Source organism: Microcebus murinus, chromosome 16 (assembly GCF_040939455.1).
Source record: "Microcebus murinus isolate Inina chromosome 16, M.murinus_Inina_mat1.0, whole genome shotgun sequence".
Taxonomy (NCBI): domain Eukaryota; kingdom Metazoa; phylum Chordata; class Mammalia; order Primates; family Cheirogaleidae; genus Microcebus; species Microcebus murinus.
This window is the reverse complement of record NC_134119.1, coordinates 22,079,601-22,103,563: the sequence shown is the minus strand read 5'-3', so window position 1 is coordinate 22,103,563 and position 23,963 is coordinate 22,079,601. Positions and strand designations below refer to the sequence as shown.

General features: G+C 36.9%; 1 protein-coding gene across 2 annotated transcripts in view; it reads left to right on the top strand.

The window, feature by feature from the left end:
* PLCB1 (phospholipase C beta 1) overlaps window positions 1-17,171 on the top strand; it is a 669,260-nt gene extending 652,089 nt beyond the window's left edge. For both annotated transcript variants that reach the window (XM_020281914.2, XM_076010933.1), the window contains one exon: window positions 13,910-17,171. In XM_020281914.2, the coding sequence (XP_020137503.1) occupies window positions 13,910-14,137 (228 nt within the window). In that variant the 3' untranslated portion in view covers window positions 14,138-17,171. The remainder of the gene's footprint in view (window positions 1-13,909) is intronic.
* Window positions 17,172-23,963: the final 6,792 nt, after the last annotated feature.

Below are 23,963 nucleotides of genomic sequence, written 5' to 3'. Positions count from 1 at the left end.
TAAAATATATCCATATCACTTTAAGGCTACTAACAGTCTTCATTTTTAATATCCACATTCCATCTTGTCTGTAGCGCTCATTCATCCCAACATGTTATTTTCCCCATACACGTTTCTTGTCACCTTGGAAAAAATTCCAAGTTCTTCAGTCCCTGCAACACCAAACACAGGGCCTTGCACCAGTCAGGGTGTTCAAAAATATTATTAAAATCAACAACAAACCAGAATGTAGTCCAAAAGAGAGATCTAACAAGTACCATGATTGTGTTGCATTGACCAAATAATGACTCAAATGATATAACTGGAAAGGGCAAGGACTAGTTAATGGACAGGGTTCAGATGTTTTTGGCTGCAATGCAAATCCTTTTTTCTCTCTCTCTTTAGAAATAAGATCATACAATGTTAATTAATAATCAATCACAATATGCTAAGCATTTAACATGCATGGTCTCTTTTAAACCTTTTAACGCCTGGGGAAATTGGTATTATCTCTATTTTATAAAAGAGACCATTGAAATTCAAAAAGATTAAATAAGTTGCCCAAGGACATATTGAGGAAAATGCAGGCATTCTGGACCCTATATGGAGAAAGAATCGTATCTATCCCTACATGAATTATCCACTTTGTGTTGATCTATGGCAACAGTTTAATTTATGGTTGCCTTCTTAACCCTTTGCAAGAGGTCCTATTGCTAATTGGTATTTGTTCACAAGATAAAAATTATATTTACTTGAAAATAATATTAAAATTATTTAGGAAAAATCTGCCAAAAATATAGGCATCCAACTGTACTGCAGCACCTGATAAAAAGCAACAGGAATTTATACCTATTGCGAATTGACTATATTCTTCCACAATGGCATTAACTAACCAATTTATTTCTGTTTAGGTCTGGAGTATTTTCTACTGTGACCTAGAAATACATTGATCACCATTTTACTCCTTTTCTTTATATTTCAGTTGCCAATGGCAACCTTGAATTACAAGGATGAACAAATGCTGCATTTTTCTTGAGTGGTTTATAACTTTGAACTAGAGTTCGTGTTTACTGGGAATTGTTTGTCTATAGGTGTCACTCCTCCTTATGGAGGAATTCAGTTTGAATTTCCTGGGCCTCTTCTGGGACTCAATAAATCTTATCAATTTTTGAAGAGTTTGTGCTTTAATTTGTGGGGATGGGGTACTCCATTCACAGGAATAACTTGAGTTTGGAAATTGTACTCGCTCATGGCGCTGGTTTGGTTTTCTGATTCCCTTTTCCTCTAAAGGGCCCTATGATTCATCACTTCCTTGCCTCATCCGCAAGATTATGGACTGAGTTTTCCCTAGTTTTCCCTGCAGACTTCAGTTTCAGCACTCCAACACCCAACATTCTCAGGCCTTCTCTCCCATCCTCTTAGAACGTTAAAACTCCAGCCCTCCGAGATGAACAACTACTCTGCTACCCCATGCGCCTTTTAACTTTGAGTTCCTTTGCTATTTCTATAACTCAGGGATTTCCTTTTCTTGCATTCAGACTCATCTCTAGAGTTGAATCAATGTGTATGTTTTGTTTTATTCAGCATTTCCCTGTATTTGAAATAGAAAAGGAATTTCTCACTCAATCAGCCATGCTGACCCAAAGTCCCATTGCAGTTTATTCTAAGGAAACTTAAGGAAAACAAACAAACAAAAACTGAAATGGTTAGGATATATAATGTAGTCCCATTTGCCTAGATGCCACTTTCCAACAATCCTTGGGTAACTTGACTGACCTTACTCTGTAATTTTTATATGATCCTGTTACTTCTATTTTGAGTAAAATTCTTGGGATTACTCTAAAAATAAGATGATGCCTTGCAAGGTTGTTCAGGCTATGAAACCACCCTTGCTATGAATTTATTTATTTTATGCTTTACTCGTTGTTTTTAGTATCCTCAGCTAATTGATGATGATGTTGAGGTTAAAATACTATAAATTTTCCTGGTCACTGTATCCCACATTCAGAGTTCTGTATTTCTTTTTTACATTTAAAAATATATTAGATTATGATTTTATTTTAGAATGCCATTTTCATTCTAAAAATAAAATAATCACATCACCATAAAAATAGAAAAAAAATACTCACAATCCAAACACCATTTATATCTTAGTGTTTCCTTTCAAAGTAGTTTTATATTTTAAAAAGATATTCTCATAGTTATAATCACAGTATATATACAACTATAGGTAGGGAGAAATAATTTTGTTATTGTGGTAAATGAAAAAAAACTATTTTCAAAGCCATTGATTAGTTTATATTTGTTTTGCTGTATCATATTTCTTTAAGAGGGAGCATTATGATTTATTTTACAAAAATGCTTAAGTTTTATTGATGTTTTTGTTATTTCTCTGCTTGTTTGGTAGTTTTACTATTTTCCCTAATCTTTAGCAATAAATTTCAAAATATTTTGAGCAAGATAATTACAGTATCAGATTATCATACCTACATCCCAAAGGCAGAAGATATATTTTAAAAGATTGCAAGGGGCTGAGGGGTCAGGGGACAGGTAAAGACAAATAAATAAAAGACTGTAAGAAATTAAATTTTAAATACTACACAGCCTGTATTATACATCTCAAAAGTTCTGAGAGTTAATTTAGAATGTTATCATCACAAAAAATGGTAAATATTTGAGGTGATGGATATGGATACTTAGCTTGATTTAATTATTCCACATTATATTATGAATCATAATATCACTTTGTACCCCATAAATATATACAATTTTAAATTGTTAATTTACAATAAAAATATATGCACAATACATGCTCCTGGAGAAGGAAAAAAAAGTAATCTAAATTGTCTAATGAGAAATGAGACTGAAACAAAATGACCCTATGTGCATATCAAAAGTAACATAACCAACCCAAAGAATATAATTATGTCAAATCAATTTTAGCAGAGTAATATAATTGTGTGCCTTTAGTGGGATATGTTCTGTGAATAAACAGAACCTCAAAAAAGTCTTAGATTCACTTGATTATTTTATTGCTTGGTCATATTATTGAAACTATTTAATATTTCTGTATATTCTAATGTAAAGCAAATAAGTAAATATGCTAATGTTATCAGAAAGCAAACTTTTCTTGTTGTATGAAAAAATATATACAAATATAAAATCAAATAATATAAGAAATAACTCTGTATGAGAATTTTTCACAATGTGTTTCATAACTGTCCACTAAGATGACCTAGAAGCAATGATACTCCAGTAGCAATGAGCACTCTTAGTAAAAGGCAAAAAAGTTATACTATCTGAAGAGAAACCAGCAATGAGCACTCTTAGGATCCAAAGTTTGATTTATGAATATCTTCTCCAAGGAACTGGAGATCCTTGAGAAAGTGGCTAGCTGATTTCAGCTGCAGGGAATACAAGAGTGTTTGGGAAATTTTGTTGTACCTAGAAAAGCAAAGAAATGCTCACAAACCAATGAGGTTATGTCAAAAGGACCCAGGATCTGGCCTGAAAGTGCTACCACTGGTCAAACATGAGATAATTTGAGTATCAAAAAGAGTAATAATTGCAACTAACCTAAATCCAATGAATAAATTTAAAAAAATATTGTGTAGTTATTTTCAGAGAGAGAAAGATAAAGAAAACTCATTTGTTGTCTTTCAAAATGATAATTATCCCAATTCTTTACTCAGAAAATGTATTATTAAAGGAAAATAATGAAACACTAACCCTTCCTTTTTATGAGGAACTCTAGTTCATCTCCATCAATAAAGGCAGATGCTTCCTTCTTCTGTAGAAGAACACCAGATAAATAAAAAAGAATTAGAATATTACCAGTTACCTCCAATGAGACAGCCAAGAGTAATCAATTACATGAAAGGGCACTAAGGAAATTTTACATGGATCCAGAGTTTGACCCCACAGAATAAGTGCCAATTACAAGAAGAAAAACATGCCTTCACAAAATTGAGGTCTGGTGTTTACCACTTTGATGATCAAAGAGCAGGTGATCAAAGAGCATCACTGATAATGGGACAAGTTGATACTATGCACCCACTGATATGTTGCAATATGAGTTATAATGGAATACCTATTGAAACATTCTTGCAAAAACAAATGTTTAACCTCCATCTAATCAAGCCTAGAGACTTGGCCTCTATTTACAGGAAATGCAAGGTTTCAAGGACCAACTTAAATGACAACACAAGGAAACAATCAGAGAAGTTCAAAATGTGGGCATCCAAAAGAAAATAGGACAAGACTCTTCAACAAATTCAAGTTATAAAAATTTTTAAAGCAATAAATAATTCAAGGGGAAAATGAGAAAGACATAACAGTCAAATTGAATGTATGAACTTTGAATTCTGATTTAAAAAAAATAAGCTACAAGAGATTTGGGAGGAGTAATATTAGGAAAATTTGAAGAAGGATAATAGGTATTAGATAACATTAAGGAATTATTATTAATTTCCTTAAAATGGTATAGATACTGCCATTGTGTAGGAAACTATCCTTATTTTTAGGAGATGTGTGCTACAATATTTATGGATGAAATGTCATGATGTCTGCAACATTTTCAAATGATTCAGCAAAAAATAGAGATAAAAAATAAAGTATATGTGACAAAAACTTGAAATTAAGGTTGTTTCATAGGTTGCTTTTGTTTTGTTTTATTTTGTTTGTTTGTTTTGCCTGTACAAACAATGCTGAAGTGAATACCCTACTGCATCAATTCTTATATGTTGGTGCTTTTATTTCTAGAGGCCAGATTCCCAAAAATGGAGTTGCTGGATCAAAAGCTTGCATATTTTCTTCTTATAGATACTGTTAGATAATTGCCCAATGTTTGAAAGTGTCAGTTTCTCACCATATATTATTGCATCTTTAAAGGATTTTTTTACCAATATAATGTTCCTTGAAAAGGTGTTGTGCACAAAAAAGAAAACTATATCTGATGAATATAGATGCAAAATATCCTGATGAATACCTCTGCTGAATACAGATGCAAAAATCCTCAACAAAATACTAGCAAATCAAATTCAACAACACATTAAAAAGATTATTCATCATGATCAAGTGGGATCCATCCCAGGGATACAAGGATATTCACCATATGCAAATACATCAATGTGATACATCGTATCAACAGAATGAAGGACAAAATCCATATGATAATTTCAACTGATGCTGAAAAAGTATTTAACAAAATTCAACACGTCTTCATGATAAAAACTCTCAAAATGCTGGGTATAGAAAGAATATACCTCAACACAATAAAAGCTATATATGACAGACCCATAGCTAGTATCATACTGAATAGGGAAAAACTGAATGCCTCTCCTCTAAGATCTGGAACAAGATAAGGATGCCCACTTTCACCACTATTATTCAACATAGTACTGGAAGTTCTAGCTAGAGCAATCAGACAAGAGAAAGAATCTACAGATTCATTGCAATCCCCATCAAAATACCAATGACATCCTTCACAGAAATAGAAAAAAATAATCCTAAAATTTATACAGAACCACAAAAGACCAAGTATGGCCAACGCCATCTTGAGCAAAATGAACAAAAGTGGAGGAATCACATTACCTGACTTCAAATTATACTACAGAGCTGTGGTATCCAAAACAGACTGGTACTGGTATAAAAACAGATGCATAGATCAATGGAACAGAATAGAGAACCCAGAAATAAATCCATACACGTATAATGAACTTATCTTTGACAAAGATGCCAAGAACATACAGTAGGGAAAGGACAGTCTCTTCAATAAATAGTGCTGGGAAAACTGGCTATCCATATGCAGAGGAATGAACCTCGACCCTTATCTCTTATCATATACAGAAATCAAATCAAAATGGATTAAAAACTTAAATCTAAGATGTGAAACTATGAAACTACTAAAAGAAAACATTGAGGAAACACTTCAGGATATTGGTCTGGGCAATGATGTCTTGAGTAATACCCCCAAAGTACAGGCAACCAAAGCAAAATTGAACAAATGGGATCACATCAAGCAAGTTGAAACTTCAACAAGATATCATCTCACCCCAGTTAAAATGGCTTTTACCAAAAAGATGGGCACTAATTAATGCTAGTGAGGATGTGGAGAAAGCGGAAGCCTCATACACTGTTGGTGGTAATGTACATTAGTGAAACCACTATGGAGAACAGTATGGAGATTCCTCAAAAAACTAAAAATAGAACTACCATATGACTCAGCAATCCTACTGCTACATACATATCCAAAAGAAAGGAAATCAGTATGTCAAAAAGATATCTGCACTCCCATGTTTATTGCAGTACTGTTCACAATAGCCAAGATTTGGAATCAATGTAAGTATCCATCAGTGGAGGAATGGATAAAAAAAATGTGTTACATATACACAATGGAATATTATTCAGCCATAAAAAAGAAATGCTGCCATTTGCAACAATAGGGATGGAGCATTATGTTAAGTGAAATAAGCCAAGCACAGAAAGAACAGATCTCACATGATCTCACTCAGATGTGGGAGCTAAACATTAAAATAATTGATCTCATGGAGAAAGAGAGTAGAATGATGGTTACCAGAGGCTGGAAGGGTAGAGGGGAGGTGACAGTTAGATAGTAATAGAATTAACAATATTTCATAGCACAATAAAGTGTCTATAGTTAACAATAAGTTTTGGTATACTGTAAAATAACTAAGAAAGTAGAATTGGAATGTTCCTAACACAAATAAATGATACATTCTTGTGGTGATGGGTTCCCCAATTATCCTGATTTGATTAATACACATTGTATGCCTGTATCAAACATCACATATACCTTATTAATATATTTAATACAACTATTATGTATACATAATAATTTTTAAGTGCTATGCTATTACATTTCTCTGACTGCTAATGAGGTTCACATATGCATGCATATATATATACACTTATATACATATATACAATGTATATATTTTATATTTGTATTTCTTTCCCTATGAATTACTTAGTTGGTGCTCATTTTGCACAAAAATAATTTTCATTAGATAAATATACCTCTATTTTTCTCTTTATGATTTGTTTTTTGTCTTGTTTATGAAAGTCTGTGTACCCCATGATTATATAATTCATCAGTAAGATTTTCTCCCAAGATTTTTATTGCTTTGCATTTTATATTAAATATTTAATATGCTTCATTGGGCAAAATGGCCTGAGTTGGACCCGAGTTCCAAATTGTGAAAACCTTGCAAATATTTGTGCATTCTCCAGTCACATTTTCTAAAAGTTTTATCCATTCTTGTTATTCCACTATAGCTTATTGTTCTCTGGTTTCAATTTGTCTCCTTAGGAAATTAGTTTTGATTGTCTCTGGCTAATAACTCAGTAACCTGGCTTATTTTATATTTCTGCCACATTTGTGTTGTACTGGGTTTTGTGTGTTTGTGTGTTTTCTGTTTTTAAGCTAACTTTTATGAGTAATTTTTCTTGCTCCTTGGTCTTTACCTACATTTTTGCCTGTAAAAACTTTCCCTAACTCGATCAAATCCCTGCTTTCATTCTTTAGACAAATGAAAAGAATTTCAGAGGCAGAATAGTATCCCATGTGCTAAAATCTTTGACAACATAGTCAGACAGGACTGAGCTCATTTAAGTTATTAATAACTGTATTGGCTTTTCCTACTTAACTACCCAGAGTTCACAGAAGTGATGAGTGGGCAATGTCTTTTGAAAATTAGGTTAGCTAAGAAATTTAAAAAATGAGTCTGGCTAATCGAATTGGAGAACTCGGTATATAATTTTTTAAAAAAATCCCTGACAATGGGCTTACTTATTAATTTCTGAGTATAATAGCTCATCTTAAAATTAGAGGTTAAATTCAACCATGTTCTTTCCTCTTTTTTGCACATTTCCCAAACACAGATTTTATAAACTTAGATCAAGCAAATTCCTGTTTGCTAATGTTGTACTAGAAAATCTACAAGGCATAGCCTACAAAATCATATTCTCTTTAAAATCTATCTGTCCTATAGTGATTTTCCCCCCAAGAATGTGTTTTGAGGCCACAGCTATGAACATATGGACCCAGCTGAATTTAATTAATTAAACTATGAGTGTTTCATGAGACTCCTTTGTATTCCCCATATTCAGGGTTATTGCCATAATATTGCTGCCTAACAACCAACCACAAACTCAGTGGCATAAAACAGTAAGCATTTACTAAGTTCACAAGTTTATGAGCTGACCAGGCCATTCTGGTCTGGACCAGGCTAAGCTGATCTCAGGAGGCTCGCTCATACCTATGCTTAGCTGGTGGATCGGCTAGGGACTAGCTGCCTTAGAACAGCTTCTCTTTCATGTCTGAGAGTCAATGGAAGTGATGGGAGGTGGTATAACTGGGCCATGTGTCTTCTCCTCCAGCAGGCTAGGCTGAGCTTGTCCACATGATGGCTGAATAAGCCTCCAACGGTGTGAGAGCAGAAGCACACAAGGCCTTTTGGGGGGTAGGCCCAGAACTGCAAACACTTCTGGCACATTCTCCTGGTCAGAACAATCCACAAGGCCTCCCCAGATTCAAGGAGTTGGGATGAGCTGCAAAGTCACACTGCAAAGCCTGTCCCTGCCAGGAGGGGTGAAAAATTACTGCCATTTGTGCAATCCATGTACCATTGTCGCTTAACATACAGTTTGAGTTGCACAGAGTAGAAACTCAACACATGTTAGAGTACAAGAACCAGCAATTAGATAGGATAACAGAGAACCCCAGAGCAGGAGCAATCAAGAGAAAACCCTAGTGATCTCTTGAGAACCATTTAAGCTCAGGATTATAGGGAGGGAAAATGAAAGGCGATCCAAACTATAATTCCACAGTTGGACCAAGGCCTCTGGTCTGAGCCCTATTTAAATCTGCTAGGACAGAGATTATAAACTCCCCACAAGCTCAGTGGAGCTCTCACATGTGATTTGAACTGATTGCCAAAAATAAAAAATCAGGAATGCTCAACATGAAGATTTGAATTTCTGCCATCTATTGAAAAAAGAATCTGACAAGTATCAGGTAGAACTGAGTTGTTGGCACCCCCATTAGATGGGGCCTGTCCTCTCCAGCTCCTCAGAGTCTCCACTACTTTCATGCACACAGCCTGCTGCTTGCATTTTCATGACTTGCCTGGGCCCTGTAAACATCCGAGTTTGCAACCCTTGGGCAAGAATAGCTCTAGGCCACTGATGGATGGGGGGCTTAGTGGGAATGGAGGCAGACATTGCCCTCCACACAGTTCATATTGTCTTACAATGATCAAGTACTTAAGTTTATAAGAAGAAAAAGAAAAACCTCTAACTTGAAATTTAATAATAAATACAATTTTGAAAATAATTCATGAATAATTGTATGACTTTTCAAAAAGAGTGAAATATAGGGTATTTAATATAAGTAATGAGGCAGTGACTTAGTTTAGAATGCAATCAAATCTACTACTATTCCATAATAAAAGGAAGAGTCCCCTAAAGTTATAACTTAGCCACAATTGGGTCAATGATTATAAATTATTAAAAATCATTATTAAAATTGAATTACTAAAATTAAGTTCTTGTTAGAATTAAATAATTTAAACTGTTAAAAAGTGTTGGTTTAAGTATTTGGCATTTTCTCACATTTCTTTTCTTTTTTAATAATTAAGAAAAGAAACAGATCTACGGCCATACCACCTTAAATGTGCCCGATCTCATCTGATCTTGGAAGCTAAGCAGGGTCAGGCCTGGTTAGTACTTGGATGGTCTCTCACACTTACCAAGTGTGATAGGTTAATTGTCATTGGTGGACAAGACCCTAAGAGAAATTGTCTGCTAGGTCAGATACAATAATATAACCACAGTGGAAGGTCCTCAGTCACACTCAAATGAAAATAGCAATCTGCTGTTTCCTTAAAACAGGGTCATTTACTTTTCTCCCTTCCCCTACCTTCCTTGGAAATGAAACTTTAATCGCATATATCACTGAATCAAAATTGAGTTGAATTGATGATGAAGCCTGAGTGATAGTAAATGGAACCTGTTGAACACCAAGCTAAGATTTTACTCATGCAAAACAGTTTGACATTGTAAAAGCCCCACTTGCTTCTAAATTGTTGGTACAACAGAAAAAGAATTGGCAATTGTCTTCTTCACTTTTTTTGGAATGAATGTAGGAGGTACAAGTGTAGTTTGATGACGTAGATACATTGCATAGTGGTGAAGTCTGGGCTTGCAACCATCACCTGAATAGTGTACGTTGTACCCAATAGGTCATTTCTCACCCCTCACCCCTTTCTATTCCCCCCATGCTTCTGAGTCTCTCATGTCTATTATTACACACTCTATGTCCATGTGTACACATTGTTTAGCTCCCACTTAAAAGTGGTCCTCTTTTCTTTGATGCTCCAGTGATTTCCCTGCCCTGATGCTGGGGGCGGGGGGCAGGGTTCAAGGTGCTCCATCACATCCATGCTAATCTCAGGACCCTGAGTGCCCCTCTCACAGCATTTCCATTGTGACTTATTAGAATTTGTATGCTAGCACAACAGACTCATAAATGCCCCACATTTTATATTTGGGGAGAAGAGTTGACTTCTAACACCCAGCCTAAGACATTTTTATCAGACACCTTTTGATGTAAAAAAAAAAAAAAAGTTATTCAAACAAGATCTACAATCCACTGTCTGAATGTCTTAAGGCCTGTTGTTTTTCAGAATAACTTTCCTGATTTTAGAAAGGTAATATGATGCATAATACTCCAGAGAAACCTGGGTAATTCTCATGATCTAACAAATTAATATGTCTGCAGTCAAGTGCAGGGATAGTCACATGAAGAGAAGTAAATAAAATTATAAATGGCCCAGTATCATTTAATGATGATGTGTTTGCCACAAATTTACAAAAAAAACCAACTTCTGCATTTCAAAACTTTGGGGATTTTAGAACTATTATACAAATAAGCGATTATTTGATATAGGTTAAATAACTAAGCATTGATAAGACATATATGATGTAGAAGCAAGAGTGAAAGGAGTTAAACTAAAGATGATTTTGTCAAGCGAGTGACACTGTCCAAAAGGAGGTCACAGGAGACAAAGAGGAAGATGCTTTGGGGACTGATGCTTCACCCTGCAGAGCCCAGGGTTTGGGCAAACCCCAGAGGCTGCGCTGAAAGCTGCAGATGGGGGAAGAACAGTCGGCAGTCAGACAAAAAGTAGAATCAGAAACTCAGAGTAGACCCCAGGCAGGGGGCTATCAGAGTGGCCACGGTCGACCAGCCTCATTGCAATTTGGAATCACCCCCGAGTTACTGAGAAAGACAGGATCTCAGGTCCCACCCAGACCTCCTGAATTGGAAATAAGATCAAGATTCCAGATGATTTGTGTGTCCCTTAAAGCAGCAGTCCCCAACCTATGGTGAGTTGTATAATGATATATATATTAGAATCTAATAATAATAGAAATAAAGAGCATAATAAATATAATACACTTGAATCATCCCCAAACCAGCCCCTCCCCCTCCCCAGTCCATGGAAAAATTGTCTTCCATGAAAATGGTCCCTGCCTTAAAGTTTGAAAAGCACAAAAAGAAATTACAGGTTTGAAAGACATATCTTAAGAAAAGTTGCCTCAAGGCTAATAAGAGAGGTAAGAAGCATTTAATCTGGCCTGGCGTTTCAAAGATCATGCTTCCTCCTTCCCATTCAATAAGCTGAGAGATTTTTATTTAAAATTCTGGGTTTTCAGCTGGGCTCAGCACTGCAGAGCTTCCCAGCAGACAACTCTCCCTGCCCTTCCCACCTTCTCCCTTCTTCTACTGGGGACTCCTGGCGTTTACAACTATTTTATGACCAGGGCCCCCATGTAAGCCTTCATTTAAAGTAAGTTTTCCATGACTTTAAAAAGTCTGAAAATTCTCCAGGGCATAAAATAGGCACATTAAAAGACAGTTTTAAAGGTAGCTAAAACAGTTTACAAGGCAAATAAAAATGGGAATGAAAAAGGAATCAAATAAAGAGGCGATAAAAGAAGTCAAAATACAAGTTAGAGTTGGTTACATGAGTGAGTTTACTTTGTAAAAATGCACCCAGCATCGGCTTCCTGGGCTCTGGCTCGAGCTTCAGGGTATGAAGCCACTCCACATGCCTCTGTCTACTCCAGTTGGCTTCTTTTCTTTTTTAAAGTACCGATAAGTCTTTATTTATTCATCGTGTTTTCCCAGGGAAAGTAGAAGGGAAGGGAAAAGAGGCAGCACGTGTGCTACAAAATGATTAGAAAATGGGAAAGGAAGTGCCCAGTACAGCAAAATCAACCATCAGACAAACACACCCCAAGATGGGGTCACCAAAGCCCAAGAGGGCTCAGTGTCCTGCAGTTCAGGAATGAGGGGAAGGGATCAGGAACAGAACAGACAGGTACAGGCTTTCCTACCCTCCCTCCCTCCCCATAAATTCAAGATTTTACACAAAGCTTTGGTTTCCAGCAGTAAACATGGAGTTATATTCGTCTGCCTCCTATTAAACAATCTTTTGGCTACTTTGACATAAGTTTCTTGCACCTGTATAAAAGTTCCTGAGTGACTTGGATATACATTCATGATCCCTTTCTTGGTCTCCTGCTCCCACTTTCTGCATGGAAGGACCCCAGTTGCTTCTCTCTACTTGAGGATTACAGATTAAGTGTGTTTGATCCATCCAGAATACAGCAGTGTTTCAGGTGTTTGTCATGAATCACCATCCAGAAATGGTCTTAACTTAGGAGGTTTGGACCAATGGATGGAGGGTTCCTAGCTTCTTCAGGAGTTTTACATAAATCATTCAAGAGCTGTGGAGACACCCCAGGAATTATATGCATATGTGTGTGAGTGTGTTGGTTTTCTTTTGGAGTATGGGGGGAATGGAAAAGAGGGTAGGGTAGGAGACAAGTTTTTAGGACAGAAGATCTGGTCAAAGATAGGAAAGAGGGAAGGGGAACATAAAAGATTGGGGTTCAAGATCCCCACTTCAAGAAGAGGGCCTCCCCAAATTAATATTTCATATCCTTTTGCCTGGTGCAGAAGCTTCTGTCAAAGATGCATTGGCCATTTTTCTTTCCATAAAACCCCAAAAGCACATGAAAACCAACCCATCATCTTTACACAAACTAAGCCACCTAGCAATCACCTACTTAGTAAAGTCCTACACAGCCCAGACAAATACAGTAATAGAGCAGAGGAAGCATTTAGGAAAGACAAGAGCCCAGAATCAGACACACACCAACCAATGCATTCTTTGCATTTGTCTTGTTTCAACACAGTGAGGTAGGTTTGTGGTGATCTCACAGCATGTAAACGAAACCTCTTTTTTCTTCTTTGGCTACCATGACACTCTTAATCACGATTGCAGCAGAACAGGACACTGGGGTCTGAGCATCACAAAAGGCCCTTGCTTATGGGTCTCCCTGGAACCTAAGAACTTTGAAAGGTCAAGGATTTTAGTCCTCAATTCATAAGTCCATCTCTCGACAGCACAGAATGCCAATCCGGCTTCTTACCTCCCCCAGCCCAACTCGTGGCTGGCCTTGGCATGTTCAGCTATGAATAGCTTTCAACCGCTAAATACAAGAACTTCAGATCATTGTTTATGACTTCTGTAAACATTTTCAAAAGACCCATCTGTGTGTGTGTGTGTGTTGTTTTTAGATATATTTATTCATCTTATTCCAAGTCTATAGTGCTATTATGCCATACATAACCTGAACTTGACTTTCAGCTATGGATAAAGGATGTGTCTAACTTAACCATTTTACATCTTCTCTACAGGTGACCAGTGGATCATATTTTAAATTAATGTATTCACCTTCCCCTCCTGTGTACATCTCTTTCAAAGAGTTTCTCTACGTGGGTGGGTATGGAAACCTAAATGACTTCAAATCATTCTCCTCTCTTGATGTCTCCCAGCTGCAGGTGGAGCTGGAGCAAGAATACCAAGACAAGTTCAAAAGACTGCCCCTAGAGATTTTGGAGTTTGTGCAGGAAGCCATGAAAGGGAAGATCAGTGAAGACAGCAATCACGGTTCTGCCCCTCTCTCTCTGTCCTCAGACCCTGGAAAAGTGAACCACAAGCCTCCTTCCAGTGAGGAGTTGGGAGGAGACATCCCAGGAAAAGAGTTTGATACTCCTCTGTGATTATTCCTGCCAGGCCTTCAGAATATGCATGGCCACTCAGGCACCATTGGACTCCCTCTTATTACAAAGATCACTGCCCAAGACCATCTTCCTGAGAAGCATCCCTTAGCCTAAAATCCACACCAAAGGGAGAGTTTCGGAAGATTCCATGCAGGAGTCCCCTGCCCAGGCTCCATGTGTCATGTGGAAGCTACTGCAGGTCTACTAGTGAAGAGTGCATGTTATGTGAGATTTTTTGTTTTTTCCAATAATAAATTCAAAGCAAGCAACTTGCAGGCTCCATGGAACATTTAATGAAGGACATGTCTTCTTTGAAGAAAATCGAGCTCATGTTTTTTATTTGAAGCTCTGGTGTAAAGTATTTCAAAGTAATAGAAATAGTTTGAGAAATGCATAGCATTATTTAACACTATTGAACAGCCAACTTTGAGCATTTTTTTTCTAACTGCCCCTCAACTACCATATCTTCAAGATAACGTGCATCTTAAATGGTTTCATCCTTTGCTTTGCAAGCACTGATGGCTTGCAGTCTGCTAATTTATTTATTGAAGAGGCATCAGTGTATTTGTTGTTGACATGGTTTTATTAAATACCTTAGTGATTCAAATAAGCTGGCTTTCTTTTTGGAAAAAAAAAATTGATTGTATTCTTGCTCAGTGAAGCCATCCCAAGACTTAGCAATATGGATTGTACATTCGGCTGCATGAGCAAGTTGGTGGCACACCTCCAGGCAGCGTGGCAATCTGAATTGACTATTTGCACTCAAAGGCTGGGTATTCATTGGTTGTCGGCCTGAAATGATCAAATAACTACAGAGGGTCTGTTCTGTTGAATAAAAATAGTTGAGCTGATATATGTTAAGCAGAAATTCAATCAGAGTAAACAGGTTCCAATGGTTATTTTGCTGTCTGACATTTTTTATGGTTCATTTATTTTTAATATAGAGAGGAAGATTGAATATTTATCTAGAGAATACAAAGACCCACATATAAATTATATATATTATCTCCCTGTGTATATATATGTATGCACTCAGCTGTATAAGTGCACACACACACACATACGTGCAAGTGTAGATGTGTGTTTATTAATTGGCAATGACCCAAATCTCTTCCACAAGACTTAAAACCAAATTCAGGGGTAAATGGATAGAGAAGAAAAGGGTCAAACATGTAGATTATATGGATATTCAATTACATGGAAATACTAAGAGATAATTGATGGAGCCATTGATGCAAGTTGACATAGATTTAGAATTTAGAATATAAATTTGATTTATATTTTGCAAGATCAAAACTTGGATTTTAATATCAGATTTTTAAGCTTGTCTTAATGGTCAGAATATTAGGACAGTAATATGAAAATTTATTGATATCTTCCATAATTTTTAAATCTGACAGATTTCAATTTTATCCTAACATTAAAAAAACTTTCATTATATATTTAATAAGTACATTTAATTCACTTTAATGTGTCTTTATAAGTTCTTATTTTAGGTGGCATAAGAGAAAAATTCTACCATGGGGAAACTGATCAAAAATATTGAAAGATCTTAAATAAGAAAGAATAATTAGAGAAAAATATAATTTAGAGAAAGTAACACAAAGAGCATTGAAGTTAAAGCCCAGAGGCAAGATGCTCACAGCTTTATTTTACTTTAAAATAAACCTGTCTGATTGTAGCTTAGCAAAATATTTTAAAATGCAAAAGCCAGTTGTGTCCTGAATATTGTTTCAAGAATTTAATATTTTTATGGAAATTATTTTATTTAACTTTAAGCAATAACTAGGAATAACAATTAAATTTTAATCAAAATGAAGGCTTAGTTCAAACATTAGGAAAGAGTGATTAAAAAAACACATCTAGGGAGACACGAGGGGAAAATCACATCCTCTTTGAGATGATTATATTTTGATCTGAAGGATTTGGGGTGTTAATTAGACACTTAATAAAACTTAACTTCCACTGAAAGAGACATCTTTTGTAAATTATTCTACTTTTGCACTTTGAAAGAAAGGCATTAATCATAAAGAAGCAAGAATGGTCAAAATCGAATGCTGCATTTTTATAAATAAAATTACAGACTGTCTAAAAATTGCAGAATGAACTAATAATAGCATTCATAACCAAACACAATGGTGATTATTACAGAACATTGTATCACATTTTAGTCCAGAGATAGACTAAGGCTAAATAACCTTAACTTACACAAAACTGTTTTGGTAGTTGGATTTCGTTATCTTAGTGACCCTAGTCATTTTACAATATGTTTGTATTTGGCCATTTACTGTAATCACATTTTTATATCTGTACAATGACACTTTTTGCAGTTGTGGGGTAGTATGTAACAATGTCCATCTTGCATCATTGAAACTACTACAGTGATATTATCATTTAATAATATTAATATTACTTGAAATAGACTAAGATAAAGAAAAGGGTCTATATGATGTGCAGTTTTGTGCCTTTATGTATCTGCCTTGTTCTTTGTTGAATGTGTGAGATTCTGTACTGTGGTTTTTCCTATAATAGAGAGTAGAACCGTGTATTAAATTAGACTGTGTCCCTCTGATACACTACTGAGAATAGCGTGGTTTTGGCCATGTAAACCAATTTTCAAAGTTCTAATGACATGCCATGTGGTTTTGGTTTTTAACATTTCATTTTAACATTTGAGTACCACCATACATTAATTAATGCTCCTTTAATAGATAAGCAGTTAAATAATTCTGAAAGAAAGGGCCATTGCTTGCATTACTTTGAATTTAATGTTGCGCTTGTGCACTGTATTAATATTGTTCGTGACGGATTGAACATTGTGACTTTTGCCTTTTAAGAAGAAAAGATAGGACAAAGTATTTGAAGCTCTTAAAATGTACATATTTTGGTTCTTCTATCTCAAATTATTTAAAATGCATAATTCACATTTTTGTAATAATTCTATGCAATTTTGTGGCATGATGTTTCTTCCACTTGTAATTTTATGTGCTTTCATCACAAATCCAAAGGAAACAATAAAAATTTCTTAACACAACCCAGCTGTTGTTTCTTGGTGTCAGACCCAAACTTCTTTTGACAGGGAGGATGGTGGGGGCGGGCATCATGCCAGCCTCCAGGGCCATCGTGCCCACCCTGACAGAGCACATCTGTGCCTATGCAAGAAATCTGGATGCTGCCAAATGTGTGCCAAAGGGTACAGTTGTCATTGCTGTCATCCCACCACCCTCCATTCAAGAGTGGCACTGCACTTGCCATTGCTTCCTTAAGGGAGACCCTCCCTTCCCTCCTCCCTTCCTTCCTTTCTCTCTTTCTTCCTTGACCAAAGATATGGAAGGCAAAACACTCAAGGGTGTTTGACAAATAGTGGAAATGGCAAGAACTGACAGATCACTTGATGTAAATTTTCTTATAAAACAGATTTTAAAAAACAGTCTGCAATTTCGACGGGAAAAGAAATACACATGTGAGTTCTATGTGACTGTCCCAGAGGCATCCCAAATGCAGTGTGTTCGTTATTTTTTGCTATGTTATGAATGAATCCAAAATCTTGGGGCTTACTGTGATAAGAACGATCTCTTATCTGGCATAGCTTTCTTGCATCAGGAATCCCAACAGAGCAGAGCAGAGATGGCTTGCCTGTACGCTGCAATGTCTGAGGCCTCAGCTGAAAGATGAGAAGGCTCGGGACTGGAGCCCACTCTCCCACATTGAGTGCTTGGTGATGTATCAGGTGGGAGACTATCTGGGGTGCTGGGTTGGGACGCCCCCCCAGTTCCCTCTCTGTGAGCCCTGGAGCTCTTCACAGTATCATAGCTGGATTCCAAGGGTGAGTCTCCGGAAAGAGCCACACTGAAACTGTCAACATTTTTATAACTAAGCCTTGAAGTTACATACATCATTTATGCCAGACTCTATTCACTGGTGCTATCACGTGCCCCTACCCAGATTAAAGGTGAGGGAACAAGCACAGACCCCATCCCACCTTGGGAGTAGTGTTGGTCACACTGAAGAAGAACGGGAAGGATGGAATAAATAGATAAGTATAGCCAGTGGAAAATACAATCTGCCACATCACACCACGCAGCAAACTGAATTTGTTTTACCCTCAAAGCAGCTCCATCTCCTTTGTTTTCTACATCAGTGAACAAAACCAATATCACACTTCACACTCCAGCCTTATGGACCATCTCACTTGGTGGGCTTTTCAAATGATGCTTCCTGTCTGTTTCTCTTTCTCTTAACCCCTTTCCAATGCATGCATGCGCATGGACACACACAGACACACAGAGATTACCTTGGTTACCTCCTTTCCCTGGCTCCTATTCATCTTCTGGTTGATAATATAAATATCACTTCCTCTAAGAGCTTCAGTGGATCAAAGAATGATCCATCAGGCTCCTCCTTCTGTGCTCCCATTGTATCCTGCATCCACTATCTACTGCTGCACAACGAACAACACTAAAACTTAGTGTTTGAAAAAGCTACCACTTCCCCTGGGTGGCGGGTCTATGGTGGATAGATGGTTCTGCTGGTCTGCGTGGGGTGTGGCTTATCTGCCTGTCTGCTGTGTGTTGGTGGGTGCCTGTGCTTGCTCACGTGTCTGGGATCTTGACTGGAACAACTGGGCTGATTTGACTCTGTTCCATATGATTTCGCATCCTCCAGGAGGCTAACTATGGCTTTTTCACATGTCAGAGGCAAGATCTAAAGAACCCATGAAAGTGTTCAAGGCCTCTTGAAGTCCACACTCAGAAGCATTACTTCTGCCACATTCTATCGTTGAAAGTAAGCCAAGAGGCCAGCCCAGATAAAGGATAAAAGGAGCTTCCAGTGTCATCAGAAAGAAGATGTAGGCACAGGGTGGTTTTTAATGGTGGCCATCGAGACAGTCAATCCACCAAACTCCAAGCTTTTTTCCGCATATAAAGTCCATGCCAACTCCAATGTCATGGAACATCTTGCTACAACACATCCTCCACCTCCACTGATAGCTTCAATGACAGATGTCGTGTTTTATTATGATTGAATCCCCAATATTACCCTAATGTAACTACTTGATAAATACTGCATTTACGGTGAATAAATTCATTTGCTCATCTAGCTATTAATGCTAAGGTACATTAAAAATAAACACTTGATATCAAAATAATAAATGTCATTACCTCAAAGCTATGCTATGGTTTAGGTAATTCCTGTGTTAGCAACACTACAATAGTAAGGCTGGACCACAGAGGAGCCACACTCTTTGCCTTTGACTTTGGTACCATCCCCCAAACACAAAACAGTTAGTGACTGAAGAAAGGAAGTCACTCAACAAATATTAGGTTCTGAGAAATAAGGCTCACCTTTGATCTCAGGGGTACAAACCAACCAACCAACCAACCAGCCTTTTTTTTTTTTTTTTGCCCACAAGGGAAACTCAGGAATTATTCTTGTCCCTGGCATCCATGTACTGTCTAGTTGTGTCTTGGAACACTCTGGATATTTATTTTTCCTAATAACAGCTTTATTGAGCTATAATTTATGTACTATAAAGAATACTGTTTTAAAAGGAGAGACCCAGTTTTGTTTCTTTTCTAAGTGGCTAATCAATTGTCCTTACATCATTCAATGAATAATACTTTCTTTGCCTGCGGCTTTGAAATGCTGCCTTTATCATATACTAAATTACAAAGTCATAGTTTACTATCATTTCTGGAGGACTGCATTCCATATGTGGAAGACGTTCCTTAAGGTGCAGTTATGATGACCTCACTTACAGGTTGATATGAAGAAAGGTAAGTAGGTTTCAGCATGGTGTTATGAGAATTTTCCTTTCCAGATTATTTTTTTCCCTTAAAATAATAAAGGCCAAGGATTTAGTTGATCATAAAAAAAATACAGTTTAAAAGCACAGACTTCAGTGATTTTGAGTATAATCAGAGTTACTTATCATCACTCTCTAATTCCAAAATGTTCTCATCACCCCAAAGAGAAACCGCACACCCCCCAGCAGACACTTCTCATTCCATCCCTTCAGCATCCTCTCCCCTAGCCCGTGGGAACCACTAATCCTTTTTCCGTCTCTGGATTTTTCTATTCTGGACATTTCATACAATTTGGTTTTCCAATATGTGGTCTTTATATTCAGCTTCTTTCACTTAGTATAAAGTTTTCAAGGTTCATCCATGTTTTAGCATGTGTCCATACTTAATTATTTTTAATAGTTGAAGAATATTTCATCACATGTACGTATTATTTATTCATTCACACTTGATAGACATTTGGGTTGCTTCCACTTTTTGGTTATTACGAATAATGCTGCTATGAATATTTGTATATAAGTTTTTCTGTGGAACTATGTTTTCATGTTCTCTTGGGGTTTATACCTAGGGGTGAAATTTTAGGTCAGATGGTAACTCTACATTTAACTTTTGAGGGGAACTGCCAAACTGCTCTCCAAAGTGGCTGTACCACTTTGCATTCCCAGCAGTGCGTGAAGCTTTCTCTCTCTCCACATCCTTGCTCACACTTGTCATTTTCTGTTTTTTTGATTATTGACATCTTATTGGGTGTGAAGCAGTATCTCATTGTGGTTTTGATTTGTTTTTTCCTAGTGACTACTGATGTTGTTTATCTGACCATATGTCTTCTTTGGAGAAAGGTCTATTCAAATCCTTTGCCCATTTTTTATTGGCTTGATATTTATTTTAAAATATGGGTCTCCTGTCTTGATTTTTGGCCTCTGGTGCATTTTGTGCCTACCCATCCCAAAACCCTGTCTTAGGAAGACTCCCTCAATTACCATTTTTCCTGAGGCTACTGAATAGCTGCAGGTTGCTTAGGAAATGGTCCCAGTTATTTTCAATGTGAATCCAGAAAGTCATTTGTCTGCTTATTTTTCACTAAATGTCAAATATTTGTTTATTTCTCCAGATTTTTCTCTTCTTCCTAAAAACAGGGTACACAATAAGTCTGATAAACGTTGAGTTGAATTCACTGGGATCTGGCAAACTTACTAGGGATAAAAATTTATTAAGGACAAATGAAAATTTGAATATCGTAATGGAAATATTTGCCACACAGCTTCTAAAATTTGAAGTGAATTACATAACATGTTATCTAACTTATATTGTTAAGAATGTTTTCTTTTTTTGAGATAGGCTCTTACTCTGTCACCAACCCAGAGTGCAGTGGTGGGAATCATAGCTCACTGTAGCCTCAAACTCCAGGGTTCAAGCAATCCTTCCAGCTTGGCCTCCCCAGTAGCTAGAACTACACGAATGCACCATCACACCTGGCTAATTTTTTTTATTTTCATTTTTTGTAGAGTCAAGATCTCACTATGTTGCCCAGGCTGGTCTCAAACTCCTGGCCTCAAGGAAGCCTCCCACCTCAGCTCCTCAAAGTGCAGGGATTACAGATGTGAGCCACCATGCCCAACCAAGAAATTGAATGTGTCAATAAGAAACATACCAAAAACAATGGAAAAAAAATATCTTGCTGATTAAACTATGACTCCTCATCAAACATAAAGGCATCCAATACAATTTCAGAAAGTTTAAAAGCAAAAGCATATCTTAGAATCAATGGAATATCATATTTTTTCTTTCCAAGAACTACCTGCTCTGTAAGAACCTATGATTGTACATTAATTTATTTAAAATCAATAGAAAGCCCAATCTCCAGGCAGCCTTGTATTCAAAGTAAAAATAGTCCAACACCAGAAAAATAGTTGAAAAGCAGAGATAAATTTGTACTGAAACTCATAAAAAGTATCAAAGTAGGATTTGACTCATGACATACCACAAAGTCTCTTAAAACTGTTTTTCCTTCTCGTTCTCCCTCTGCCTGTGATAGTGCTACCCAAACCTCCCTCAAAACACAGTCTATGCAGCTGCTGTCCTTTTTCCACTCATCTCTGGATTTACTCTATTTTCTTTACCCTTTTTTAACCTTTTCAGTAATCCTTTTACTTCCAATGTGAATCATTTTATTCTTCCAGAACAGTTTGGTGTAGCCTAATTCAGCCCCTCGAAGGCTCACAAACTAAGCAGGCAAAACTAGATTTATCCTTCCACTGGGAGAGGCTATAAATAACACCTATATTAACATTTTTCCACTAATACATTCAGTCAACATATATTTAATAAACATCTGCCATATTCCAGGCACTGATTCTGCCATGGGCTCGGTCAGGTTAAAAGCGCAGGTTTCTTGGTGATAACCATGCCCAGACAAGTTTCTCTTTAAGGCTACCCACTCAGAATGAGTCGTACTGTGTGTCCCCACCCCAACGCAGAAAGAGAAGGAAGGGTCTACTTGCCTTTTATCACGGCAATGCTAATGCTAGGAGAGCGCGCACATGCGTCTGCACATGCGCGCATGCGCACACACACAAACTCCAGACTGGAGCAAAATGTTTTCAGCATCAAATGGCATTTGCCATCTTTATACTCGCTCCCAACTTACGTGCAGCAAAGGGCAACCCCAAGTTTTTGGACCTAGGATATAGCCAATATCTGACTGAGAGGCAGTTTATGAGTCCAAGTGGTTTATTTGGGAGATAAATTTGTACTAAAATTTCTATATAAAATGCCAAGCTAACACTGATTCACAATGCACTACAAAGTCTCTCAGAACCACTTCCCCTATCTTTTTATCTCCCTGTATATGATTATCACAAATTAAAAATCTGCCCCTAAAATATCTCTCAACTCCCAGTTGATTTATTCTATTTTCCTCCTTTCTTCCCTTGTTTCTTTTTTTCTATTTTTTTTTCCAAAGGAGGCAAGGATGTGAAGAAAGCCACAGAAAGTTATTTTGATAAACAGATTATCACTATGAGCAATAGAGCTCAGTCCCACTGGACATCCTCAAAAAGACTCGTGGTGTATCCCTCACGATAAACCTACCAAGACCTAGAGAATTCGGGATATTTACTCAGCAATCCCATTGCTCATTGGCTGAGGCTTTCTTCTGGGGCATTAGCCCCCTAACATTTCTGAGCTGTCTCATTCGTTGGCTGGGCATATTCCCAAATTTGCCCTTATCTTGCTTCTAAGAGCTAGGCATACCTGAATTTTCGCCTGAATATGCTTAATGCCATATACTACCCTTTCTATTCTAATGCCCCATGGTGGCCTGTGGCCCAGTATATTCAATTAATCTATGTTATCATGTGCTGAATTCCAATTCTGGGGAAAGAGGGCCATTGTCTATGCTATTTATCTTATTTACTACTTGCCTAAGCCCCAAATAACCCAAGGGAGATCAGATAACCACATTTGTTAAGTTAGCTATTACAACCTTCCCATGGCCTCTGAAATCCTCTCTGTTCTTCCCAAGTTCCTTCTTGTCCCATTCAACACATTGACTTTATAATGGCCTCTGAGTAAACTATCATTTTCAGCTCTCTTCCTATTAATAGTTCCCAGTCCTTCTGACCTATCTTCTAATTTATTGATTCTCTTCTCAGCTGTGTCTAATTTGTTGTTAAATTCATCTATTGAGTTGTTTGGGTTTTTTATTTTAGCTCTTGCATATTTTTATTTCTAGATGTTTTATTTAGTATTCTCCTAAAATTATTAGGTCACTTTTTATAGTTTTCTGTTTGCAGACAATTACTTCTACTTGTCTTTTTTTTAAATTTATGTATGGTAAGTTGTTTTATATATGTCAGTCAGCCTTACAGGTTGGTTTCTGCTGGTTCTTGCTTACAGTGCTTTGTGTCCTTCTGTGCATAACTTTTACTGTATAATACTTATTTTCCTTGAAAAAATTATTTATGACCATTATCTGAGATGTAGGATGGAAGTATTATATTTTCTGACAGAATGAATTGGTG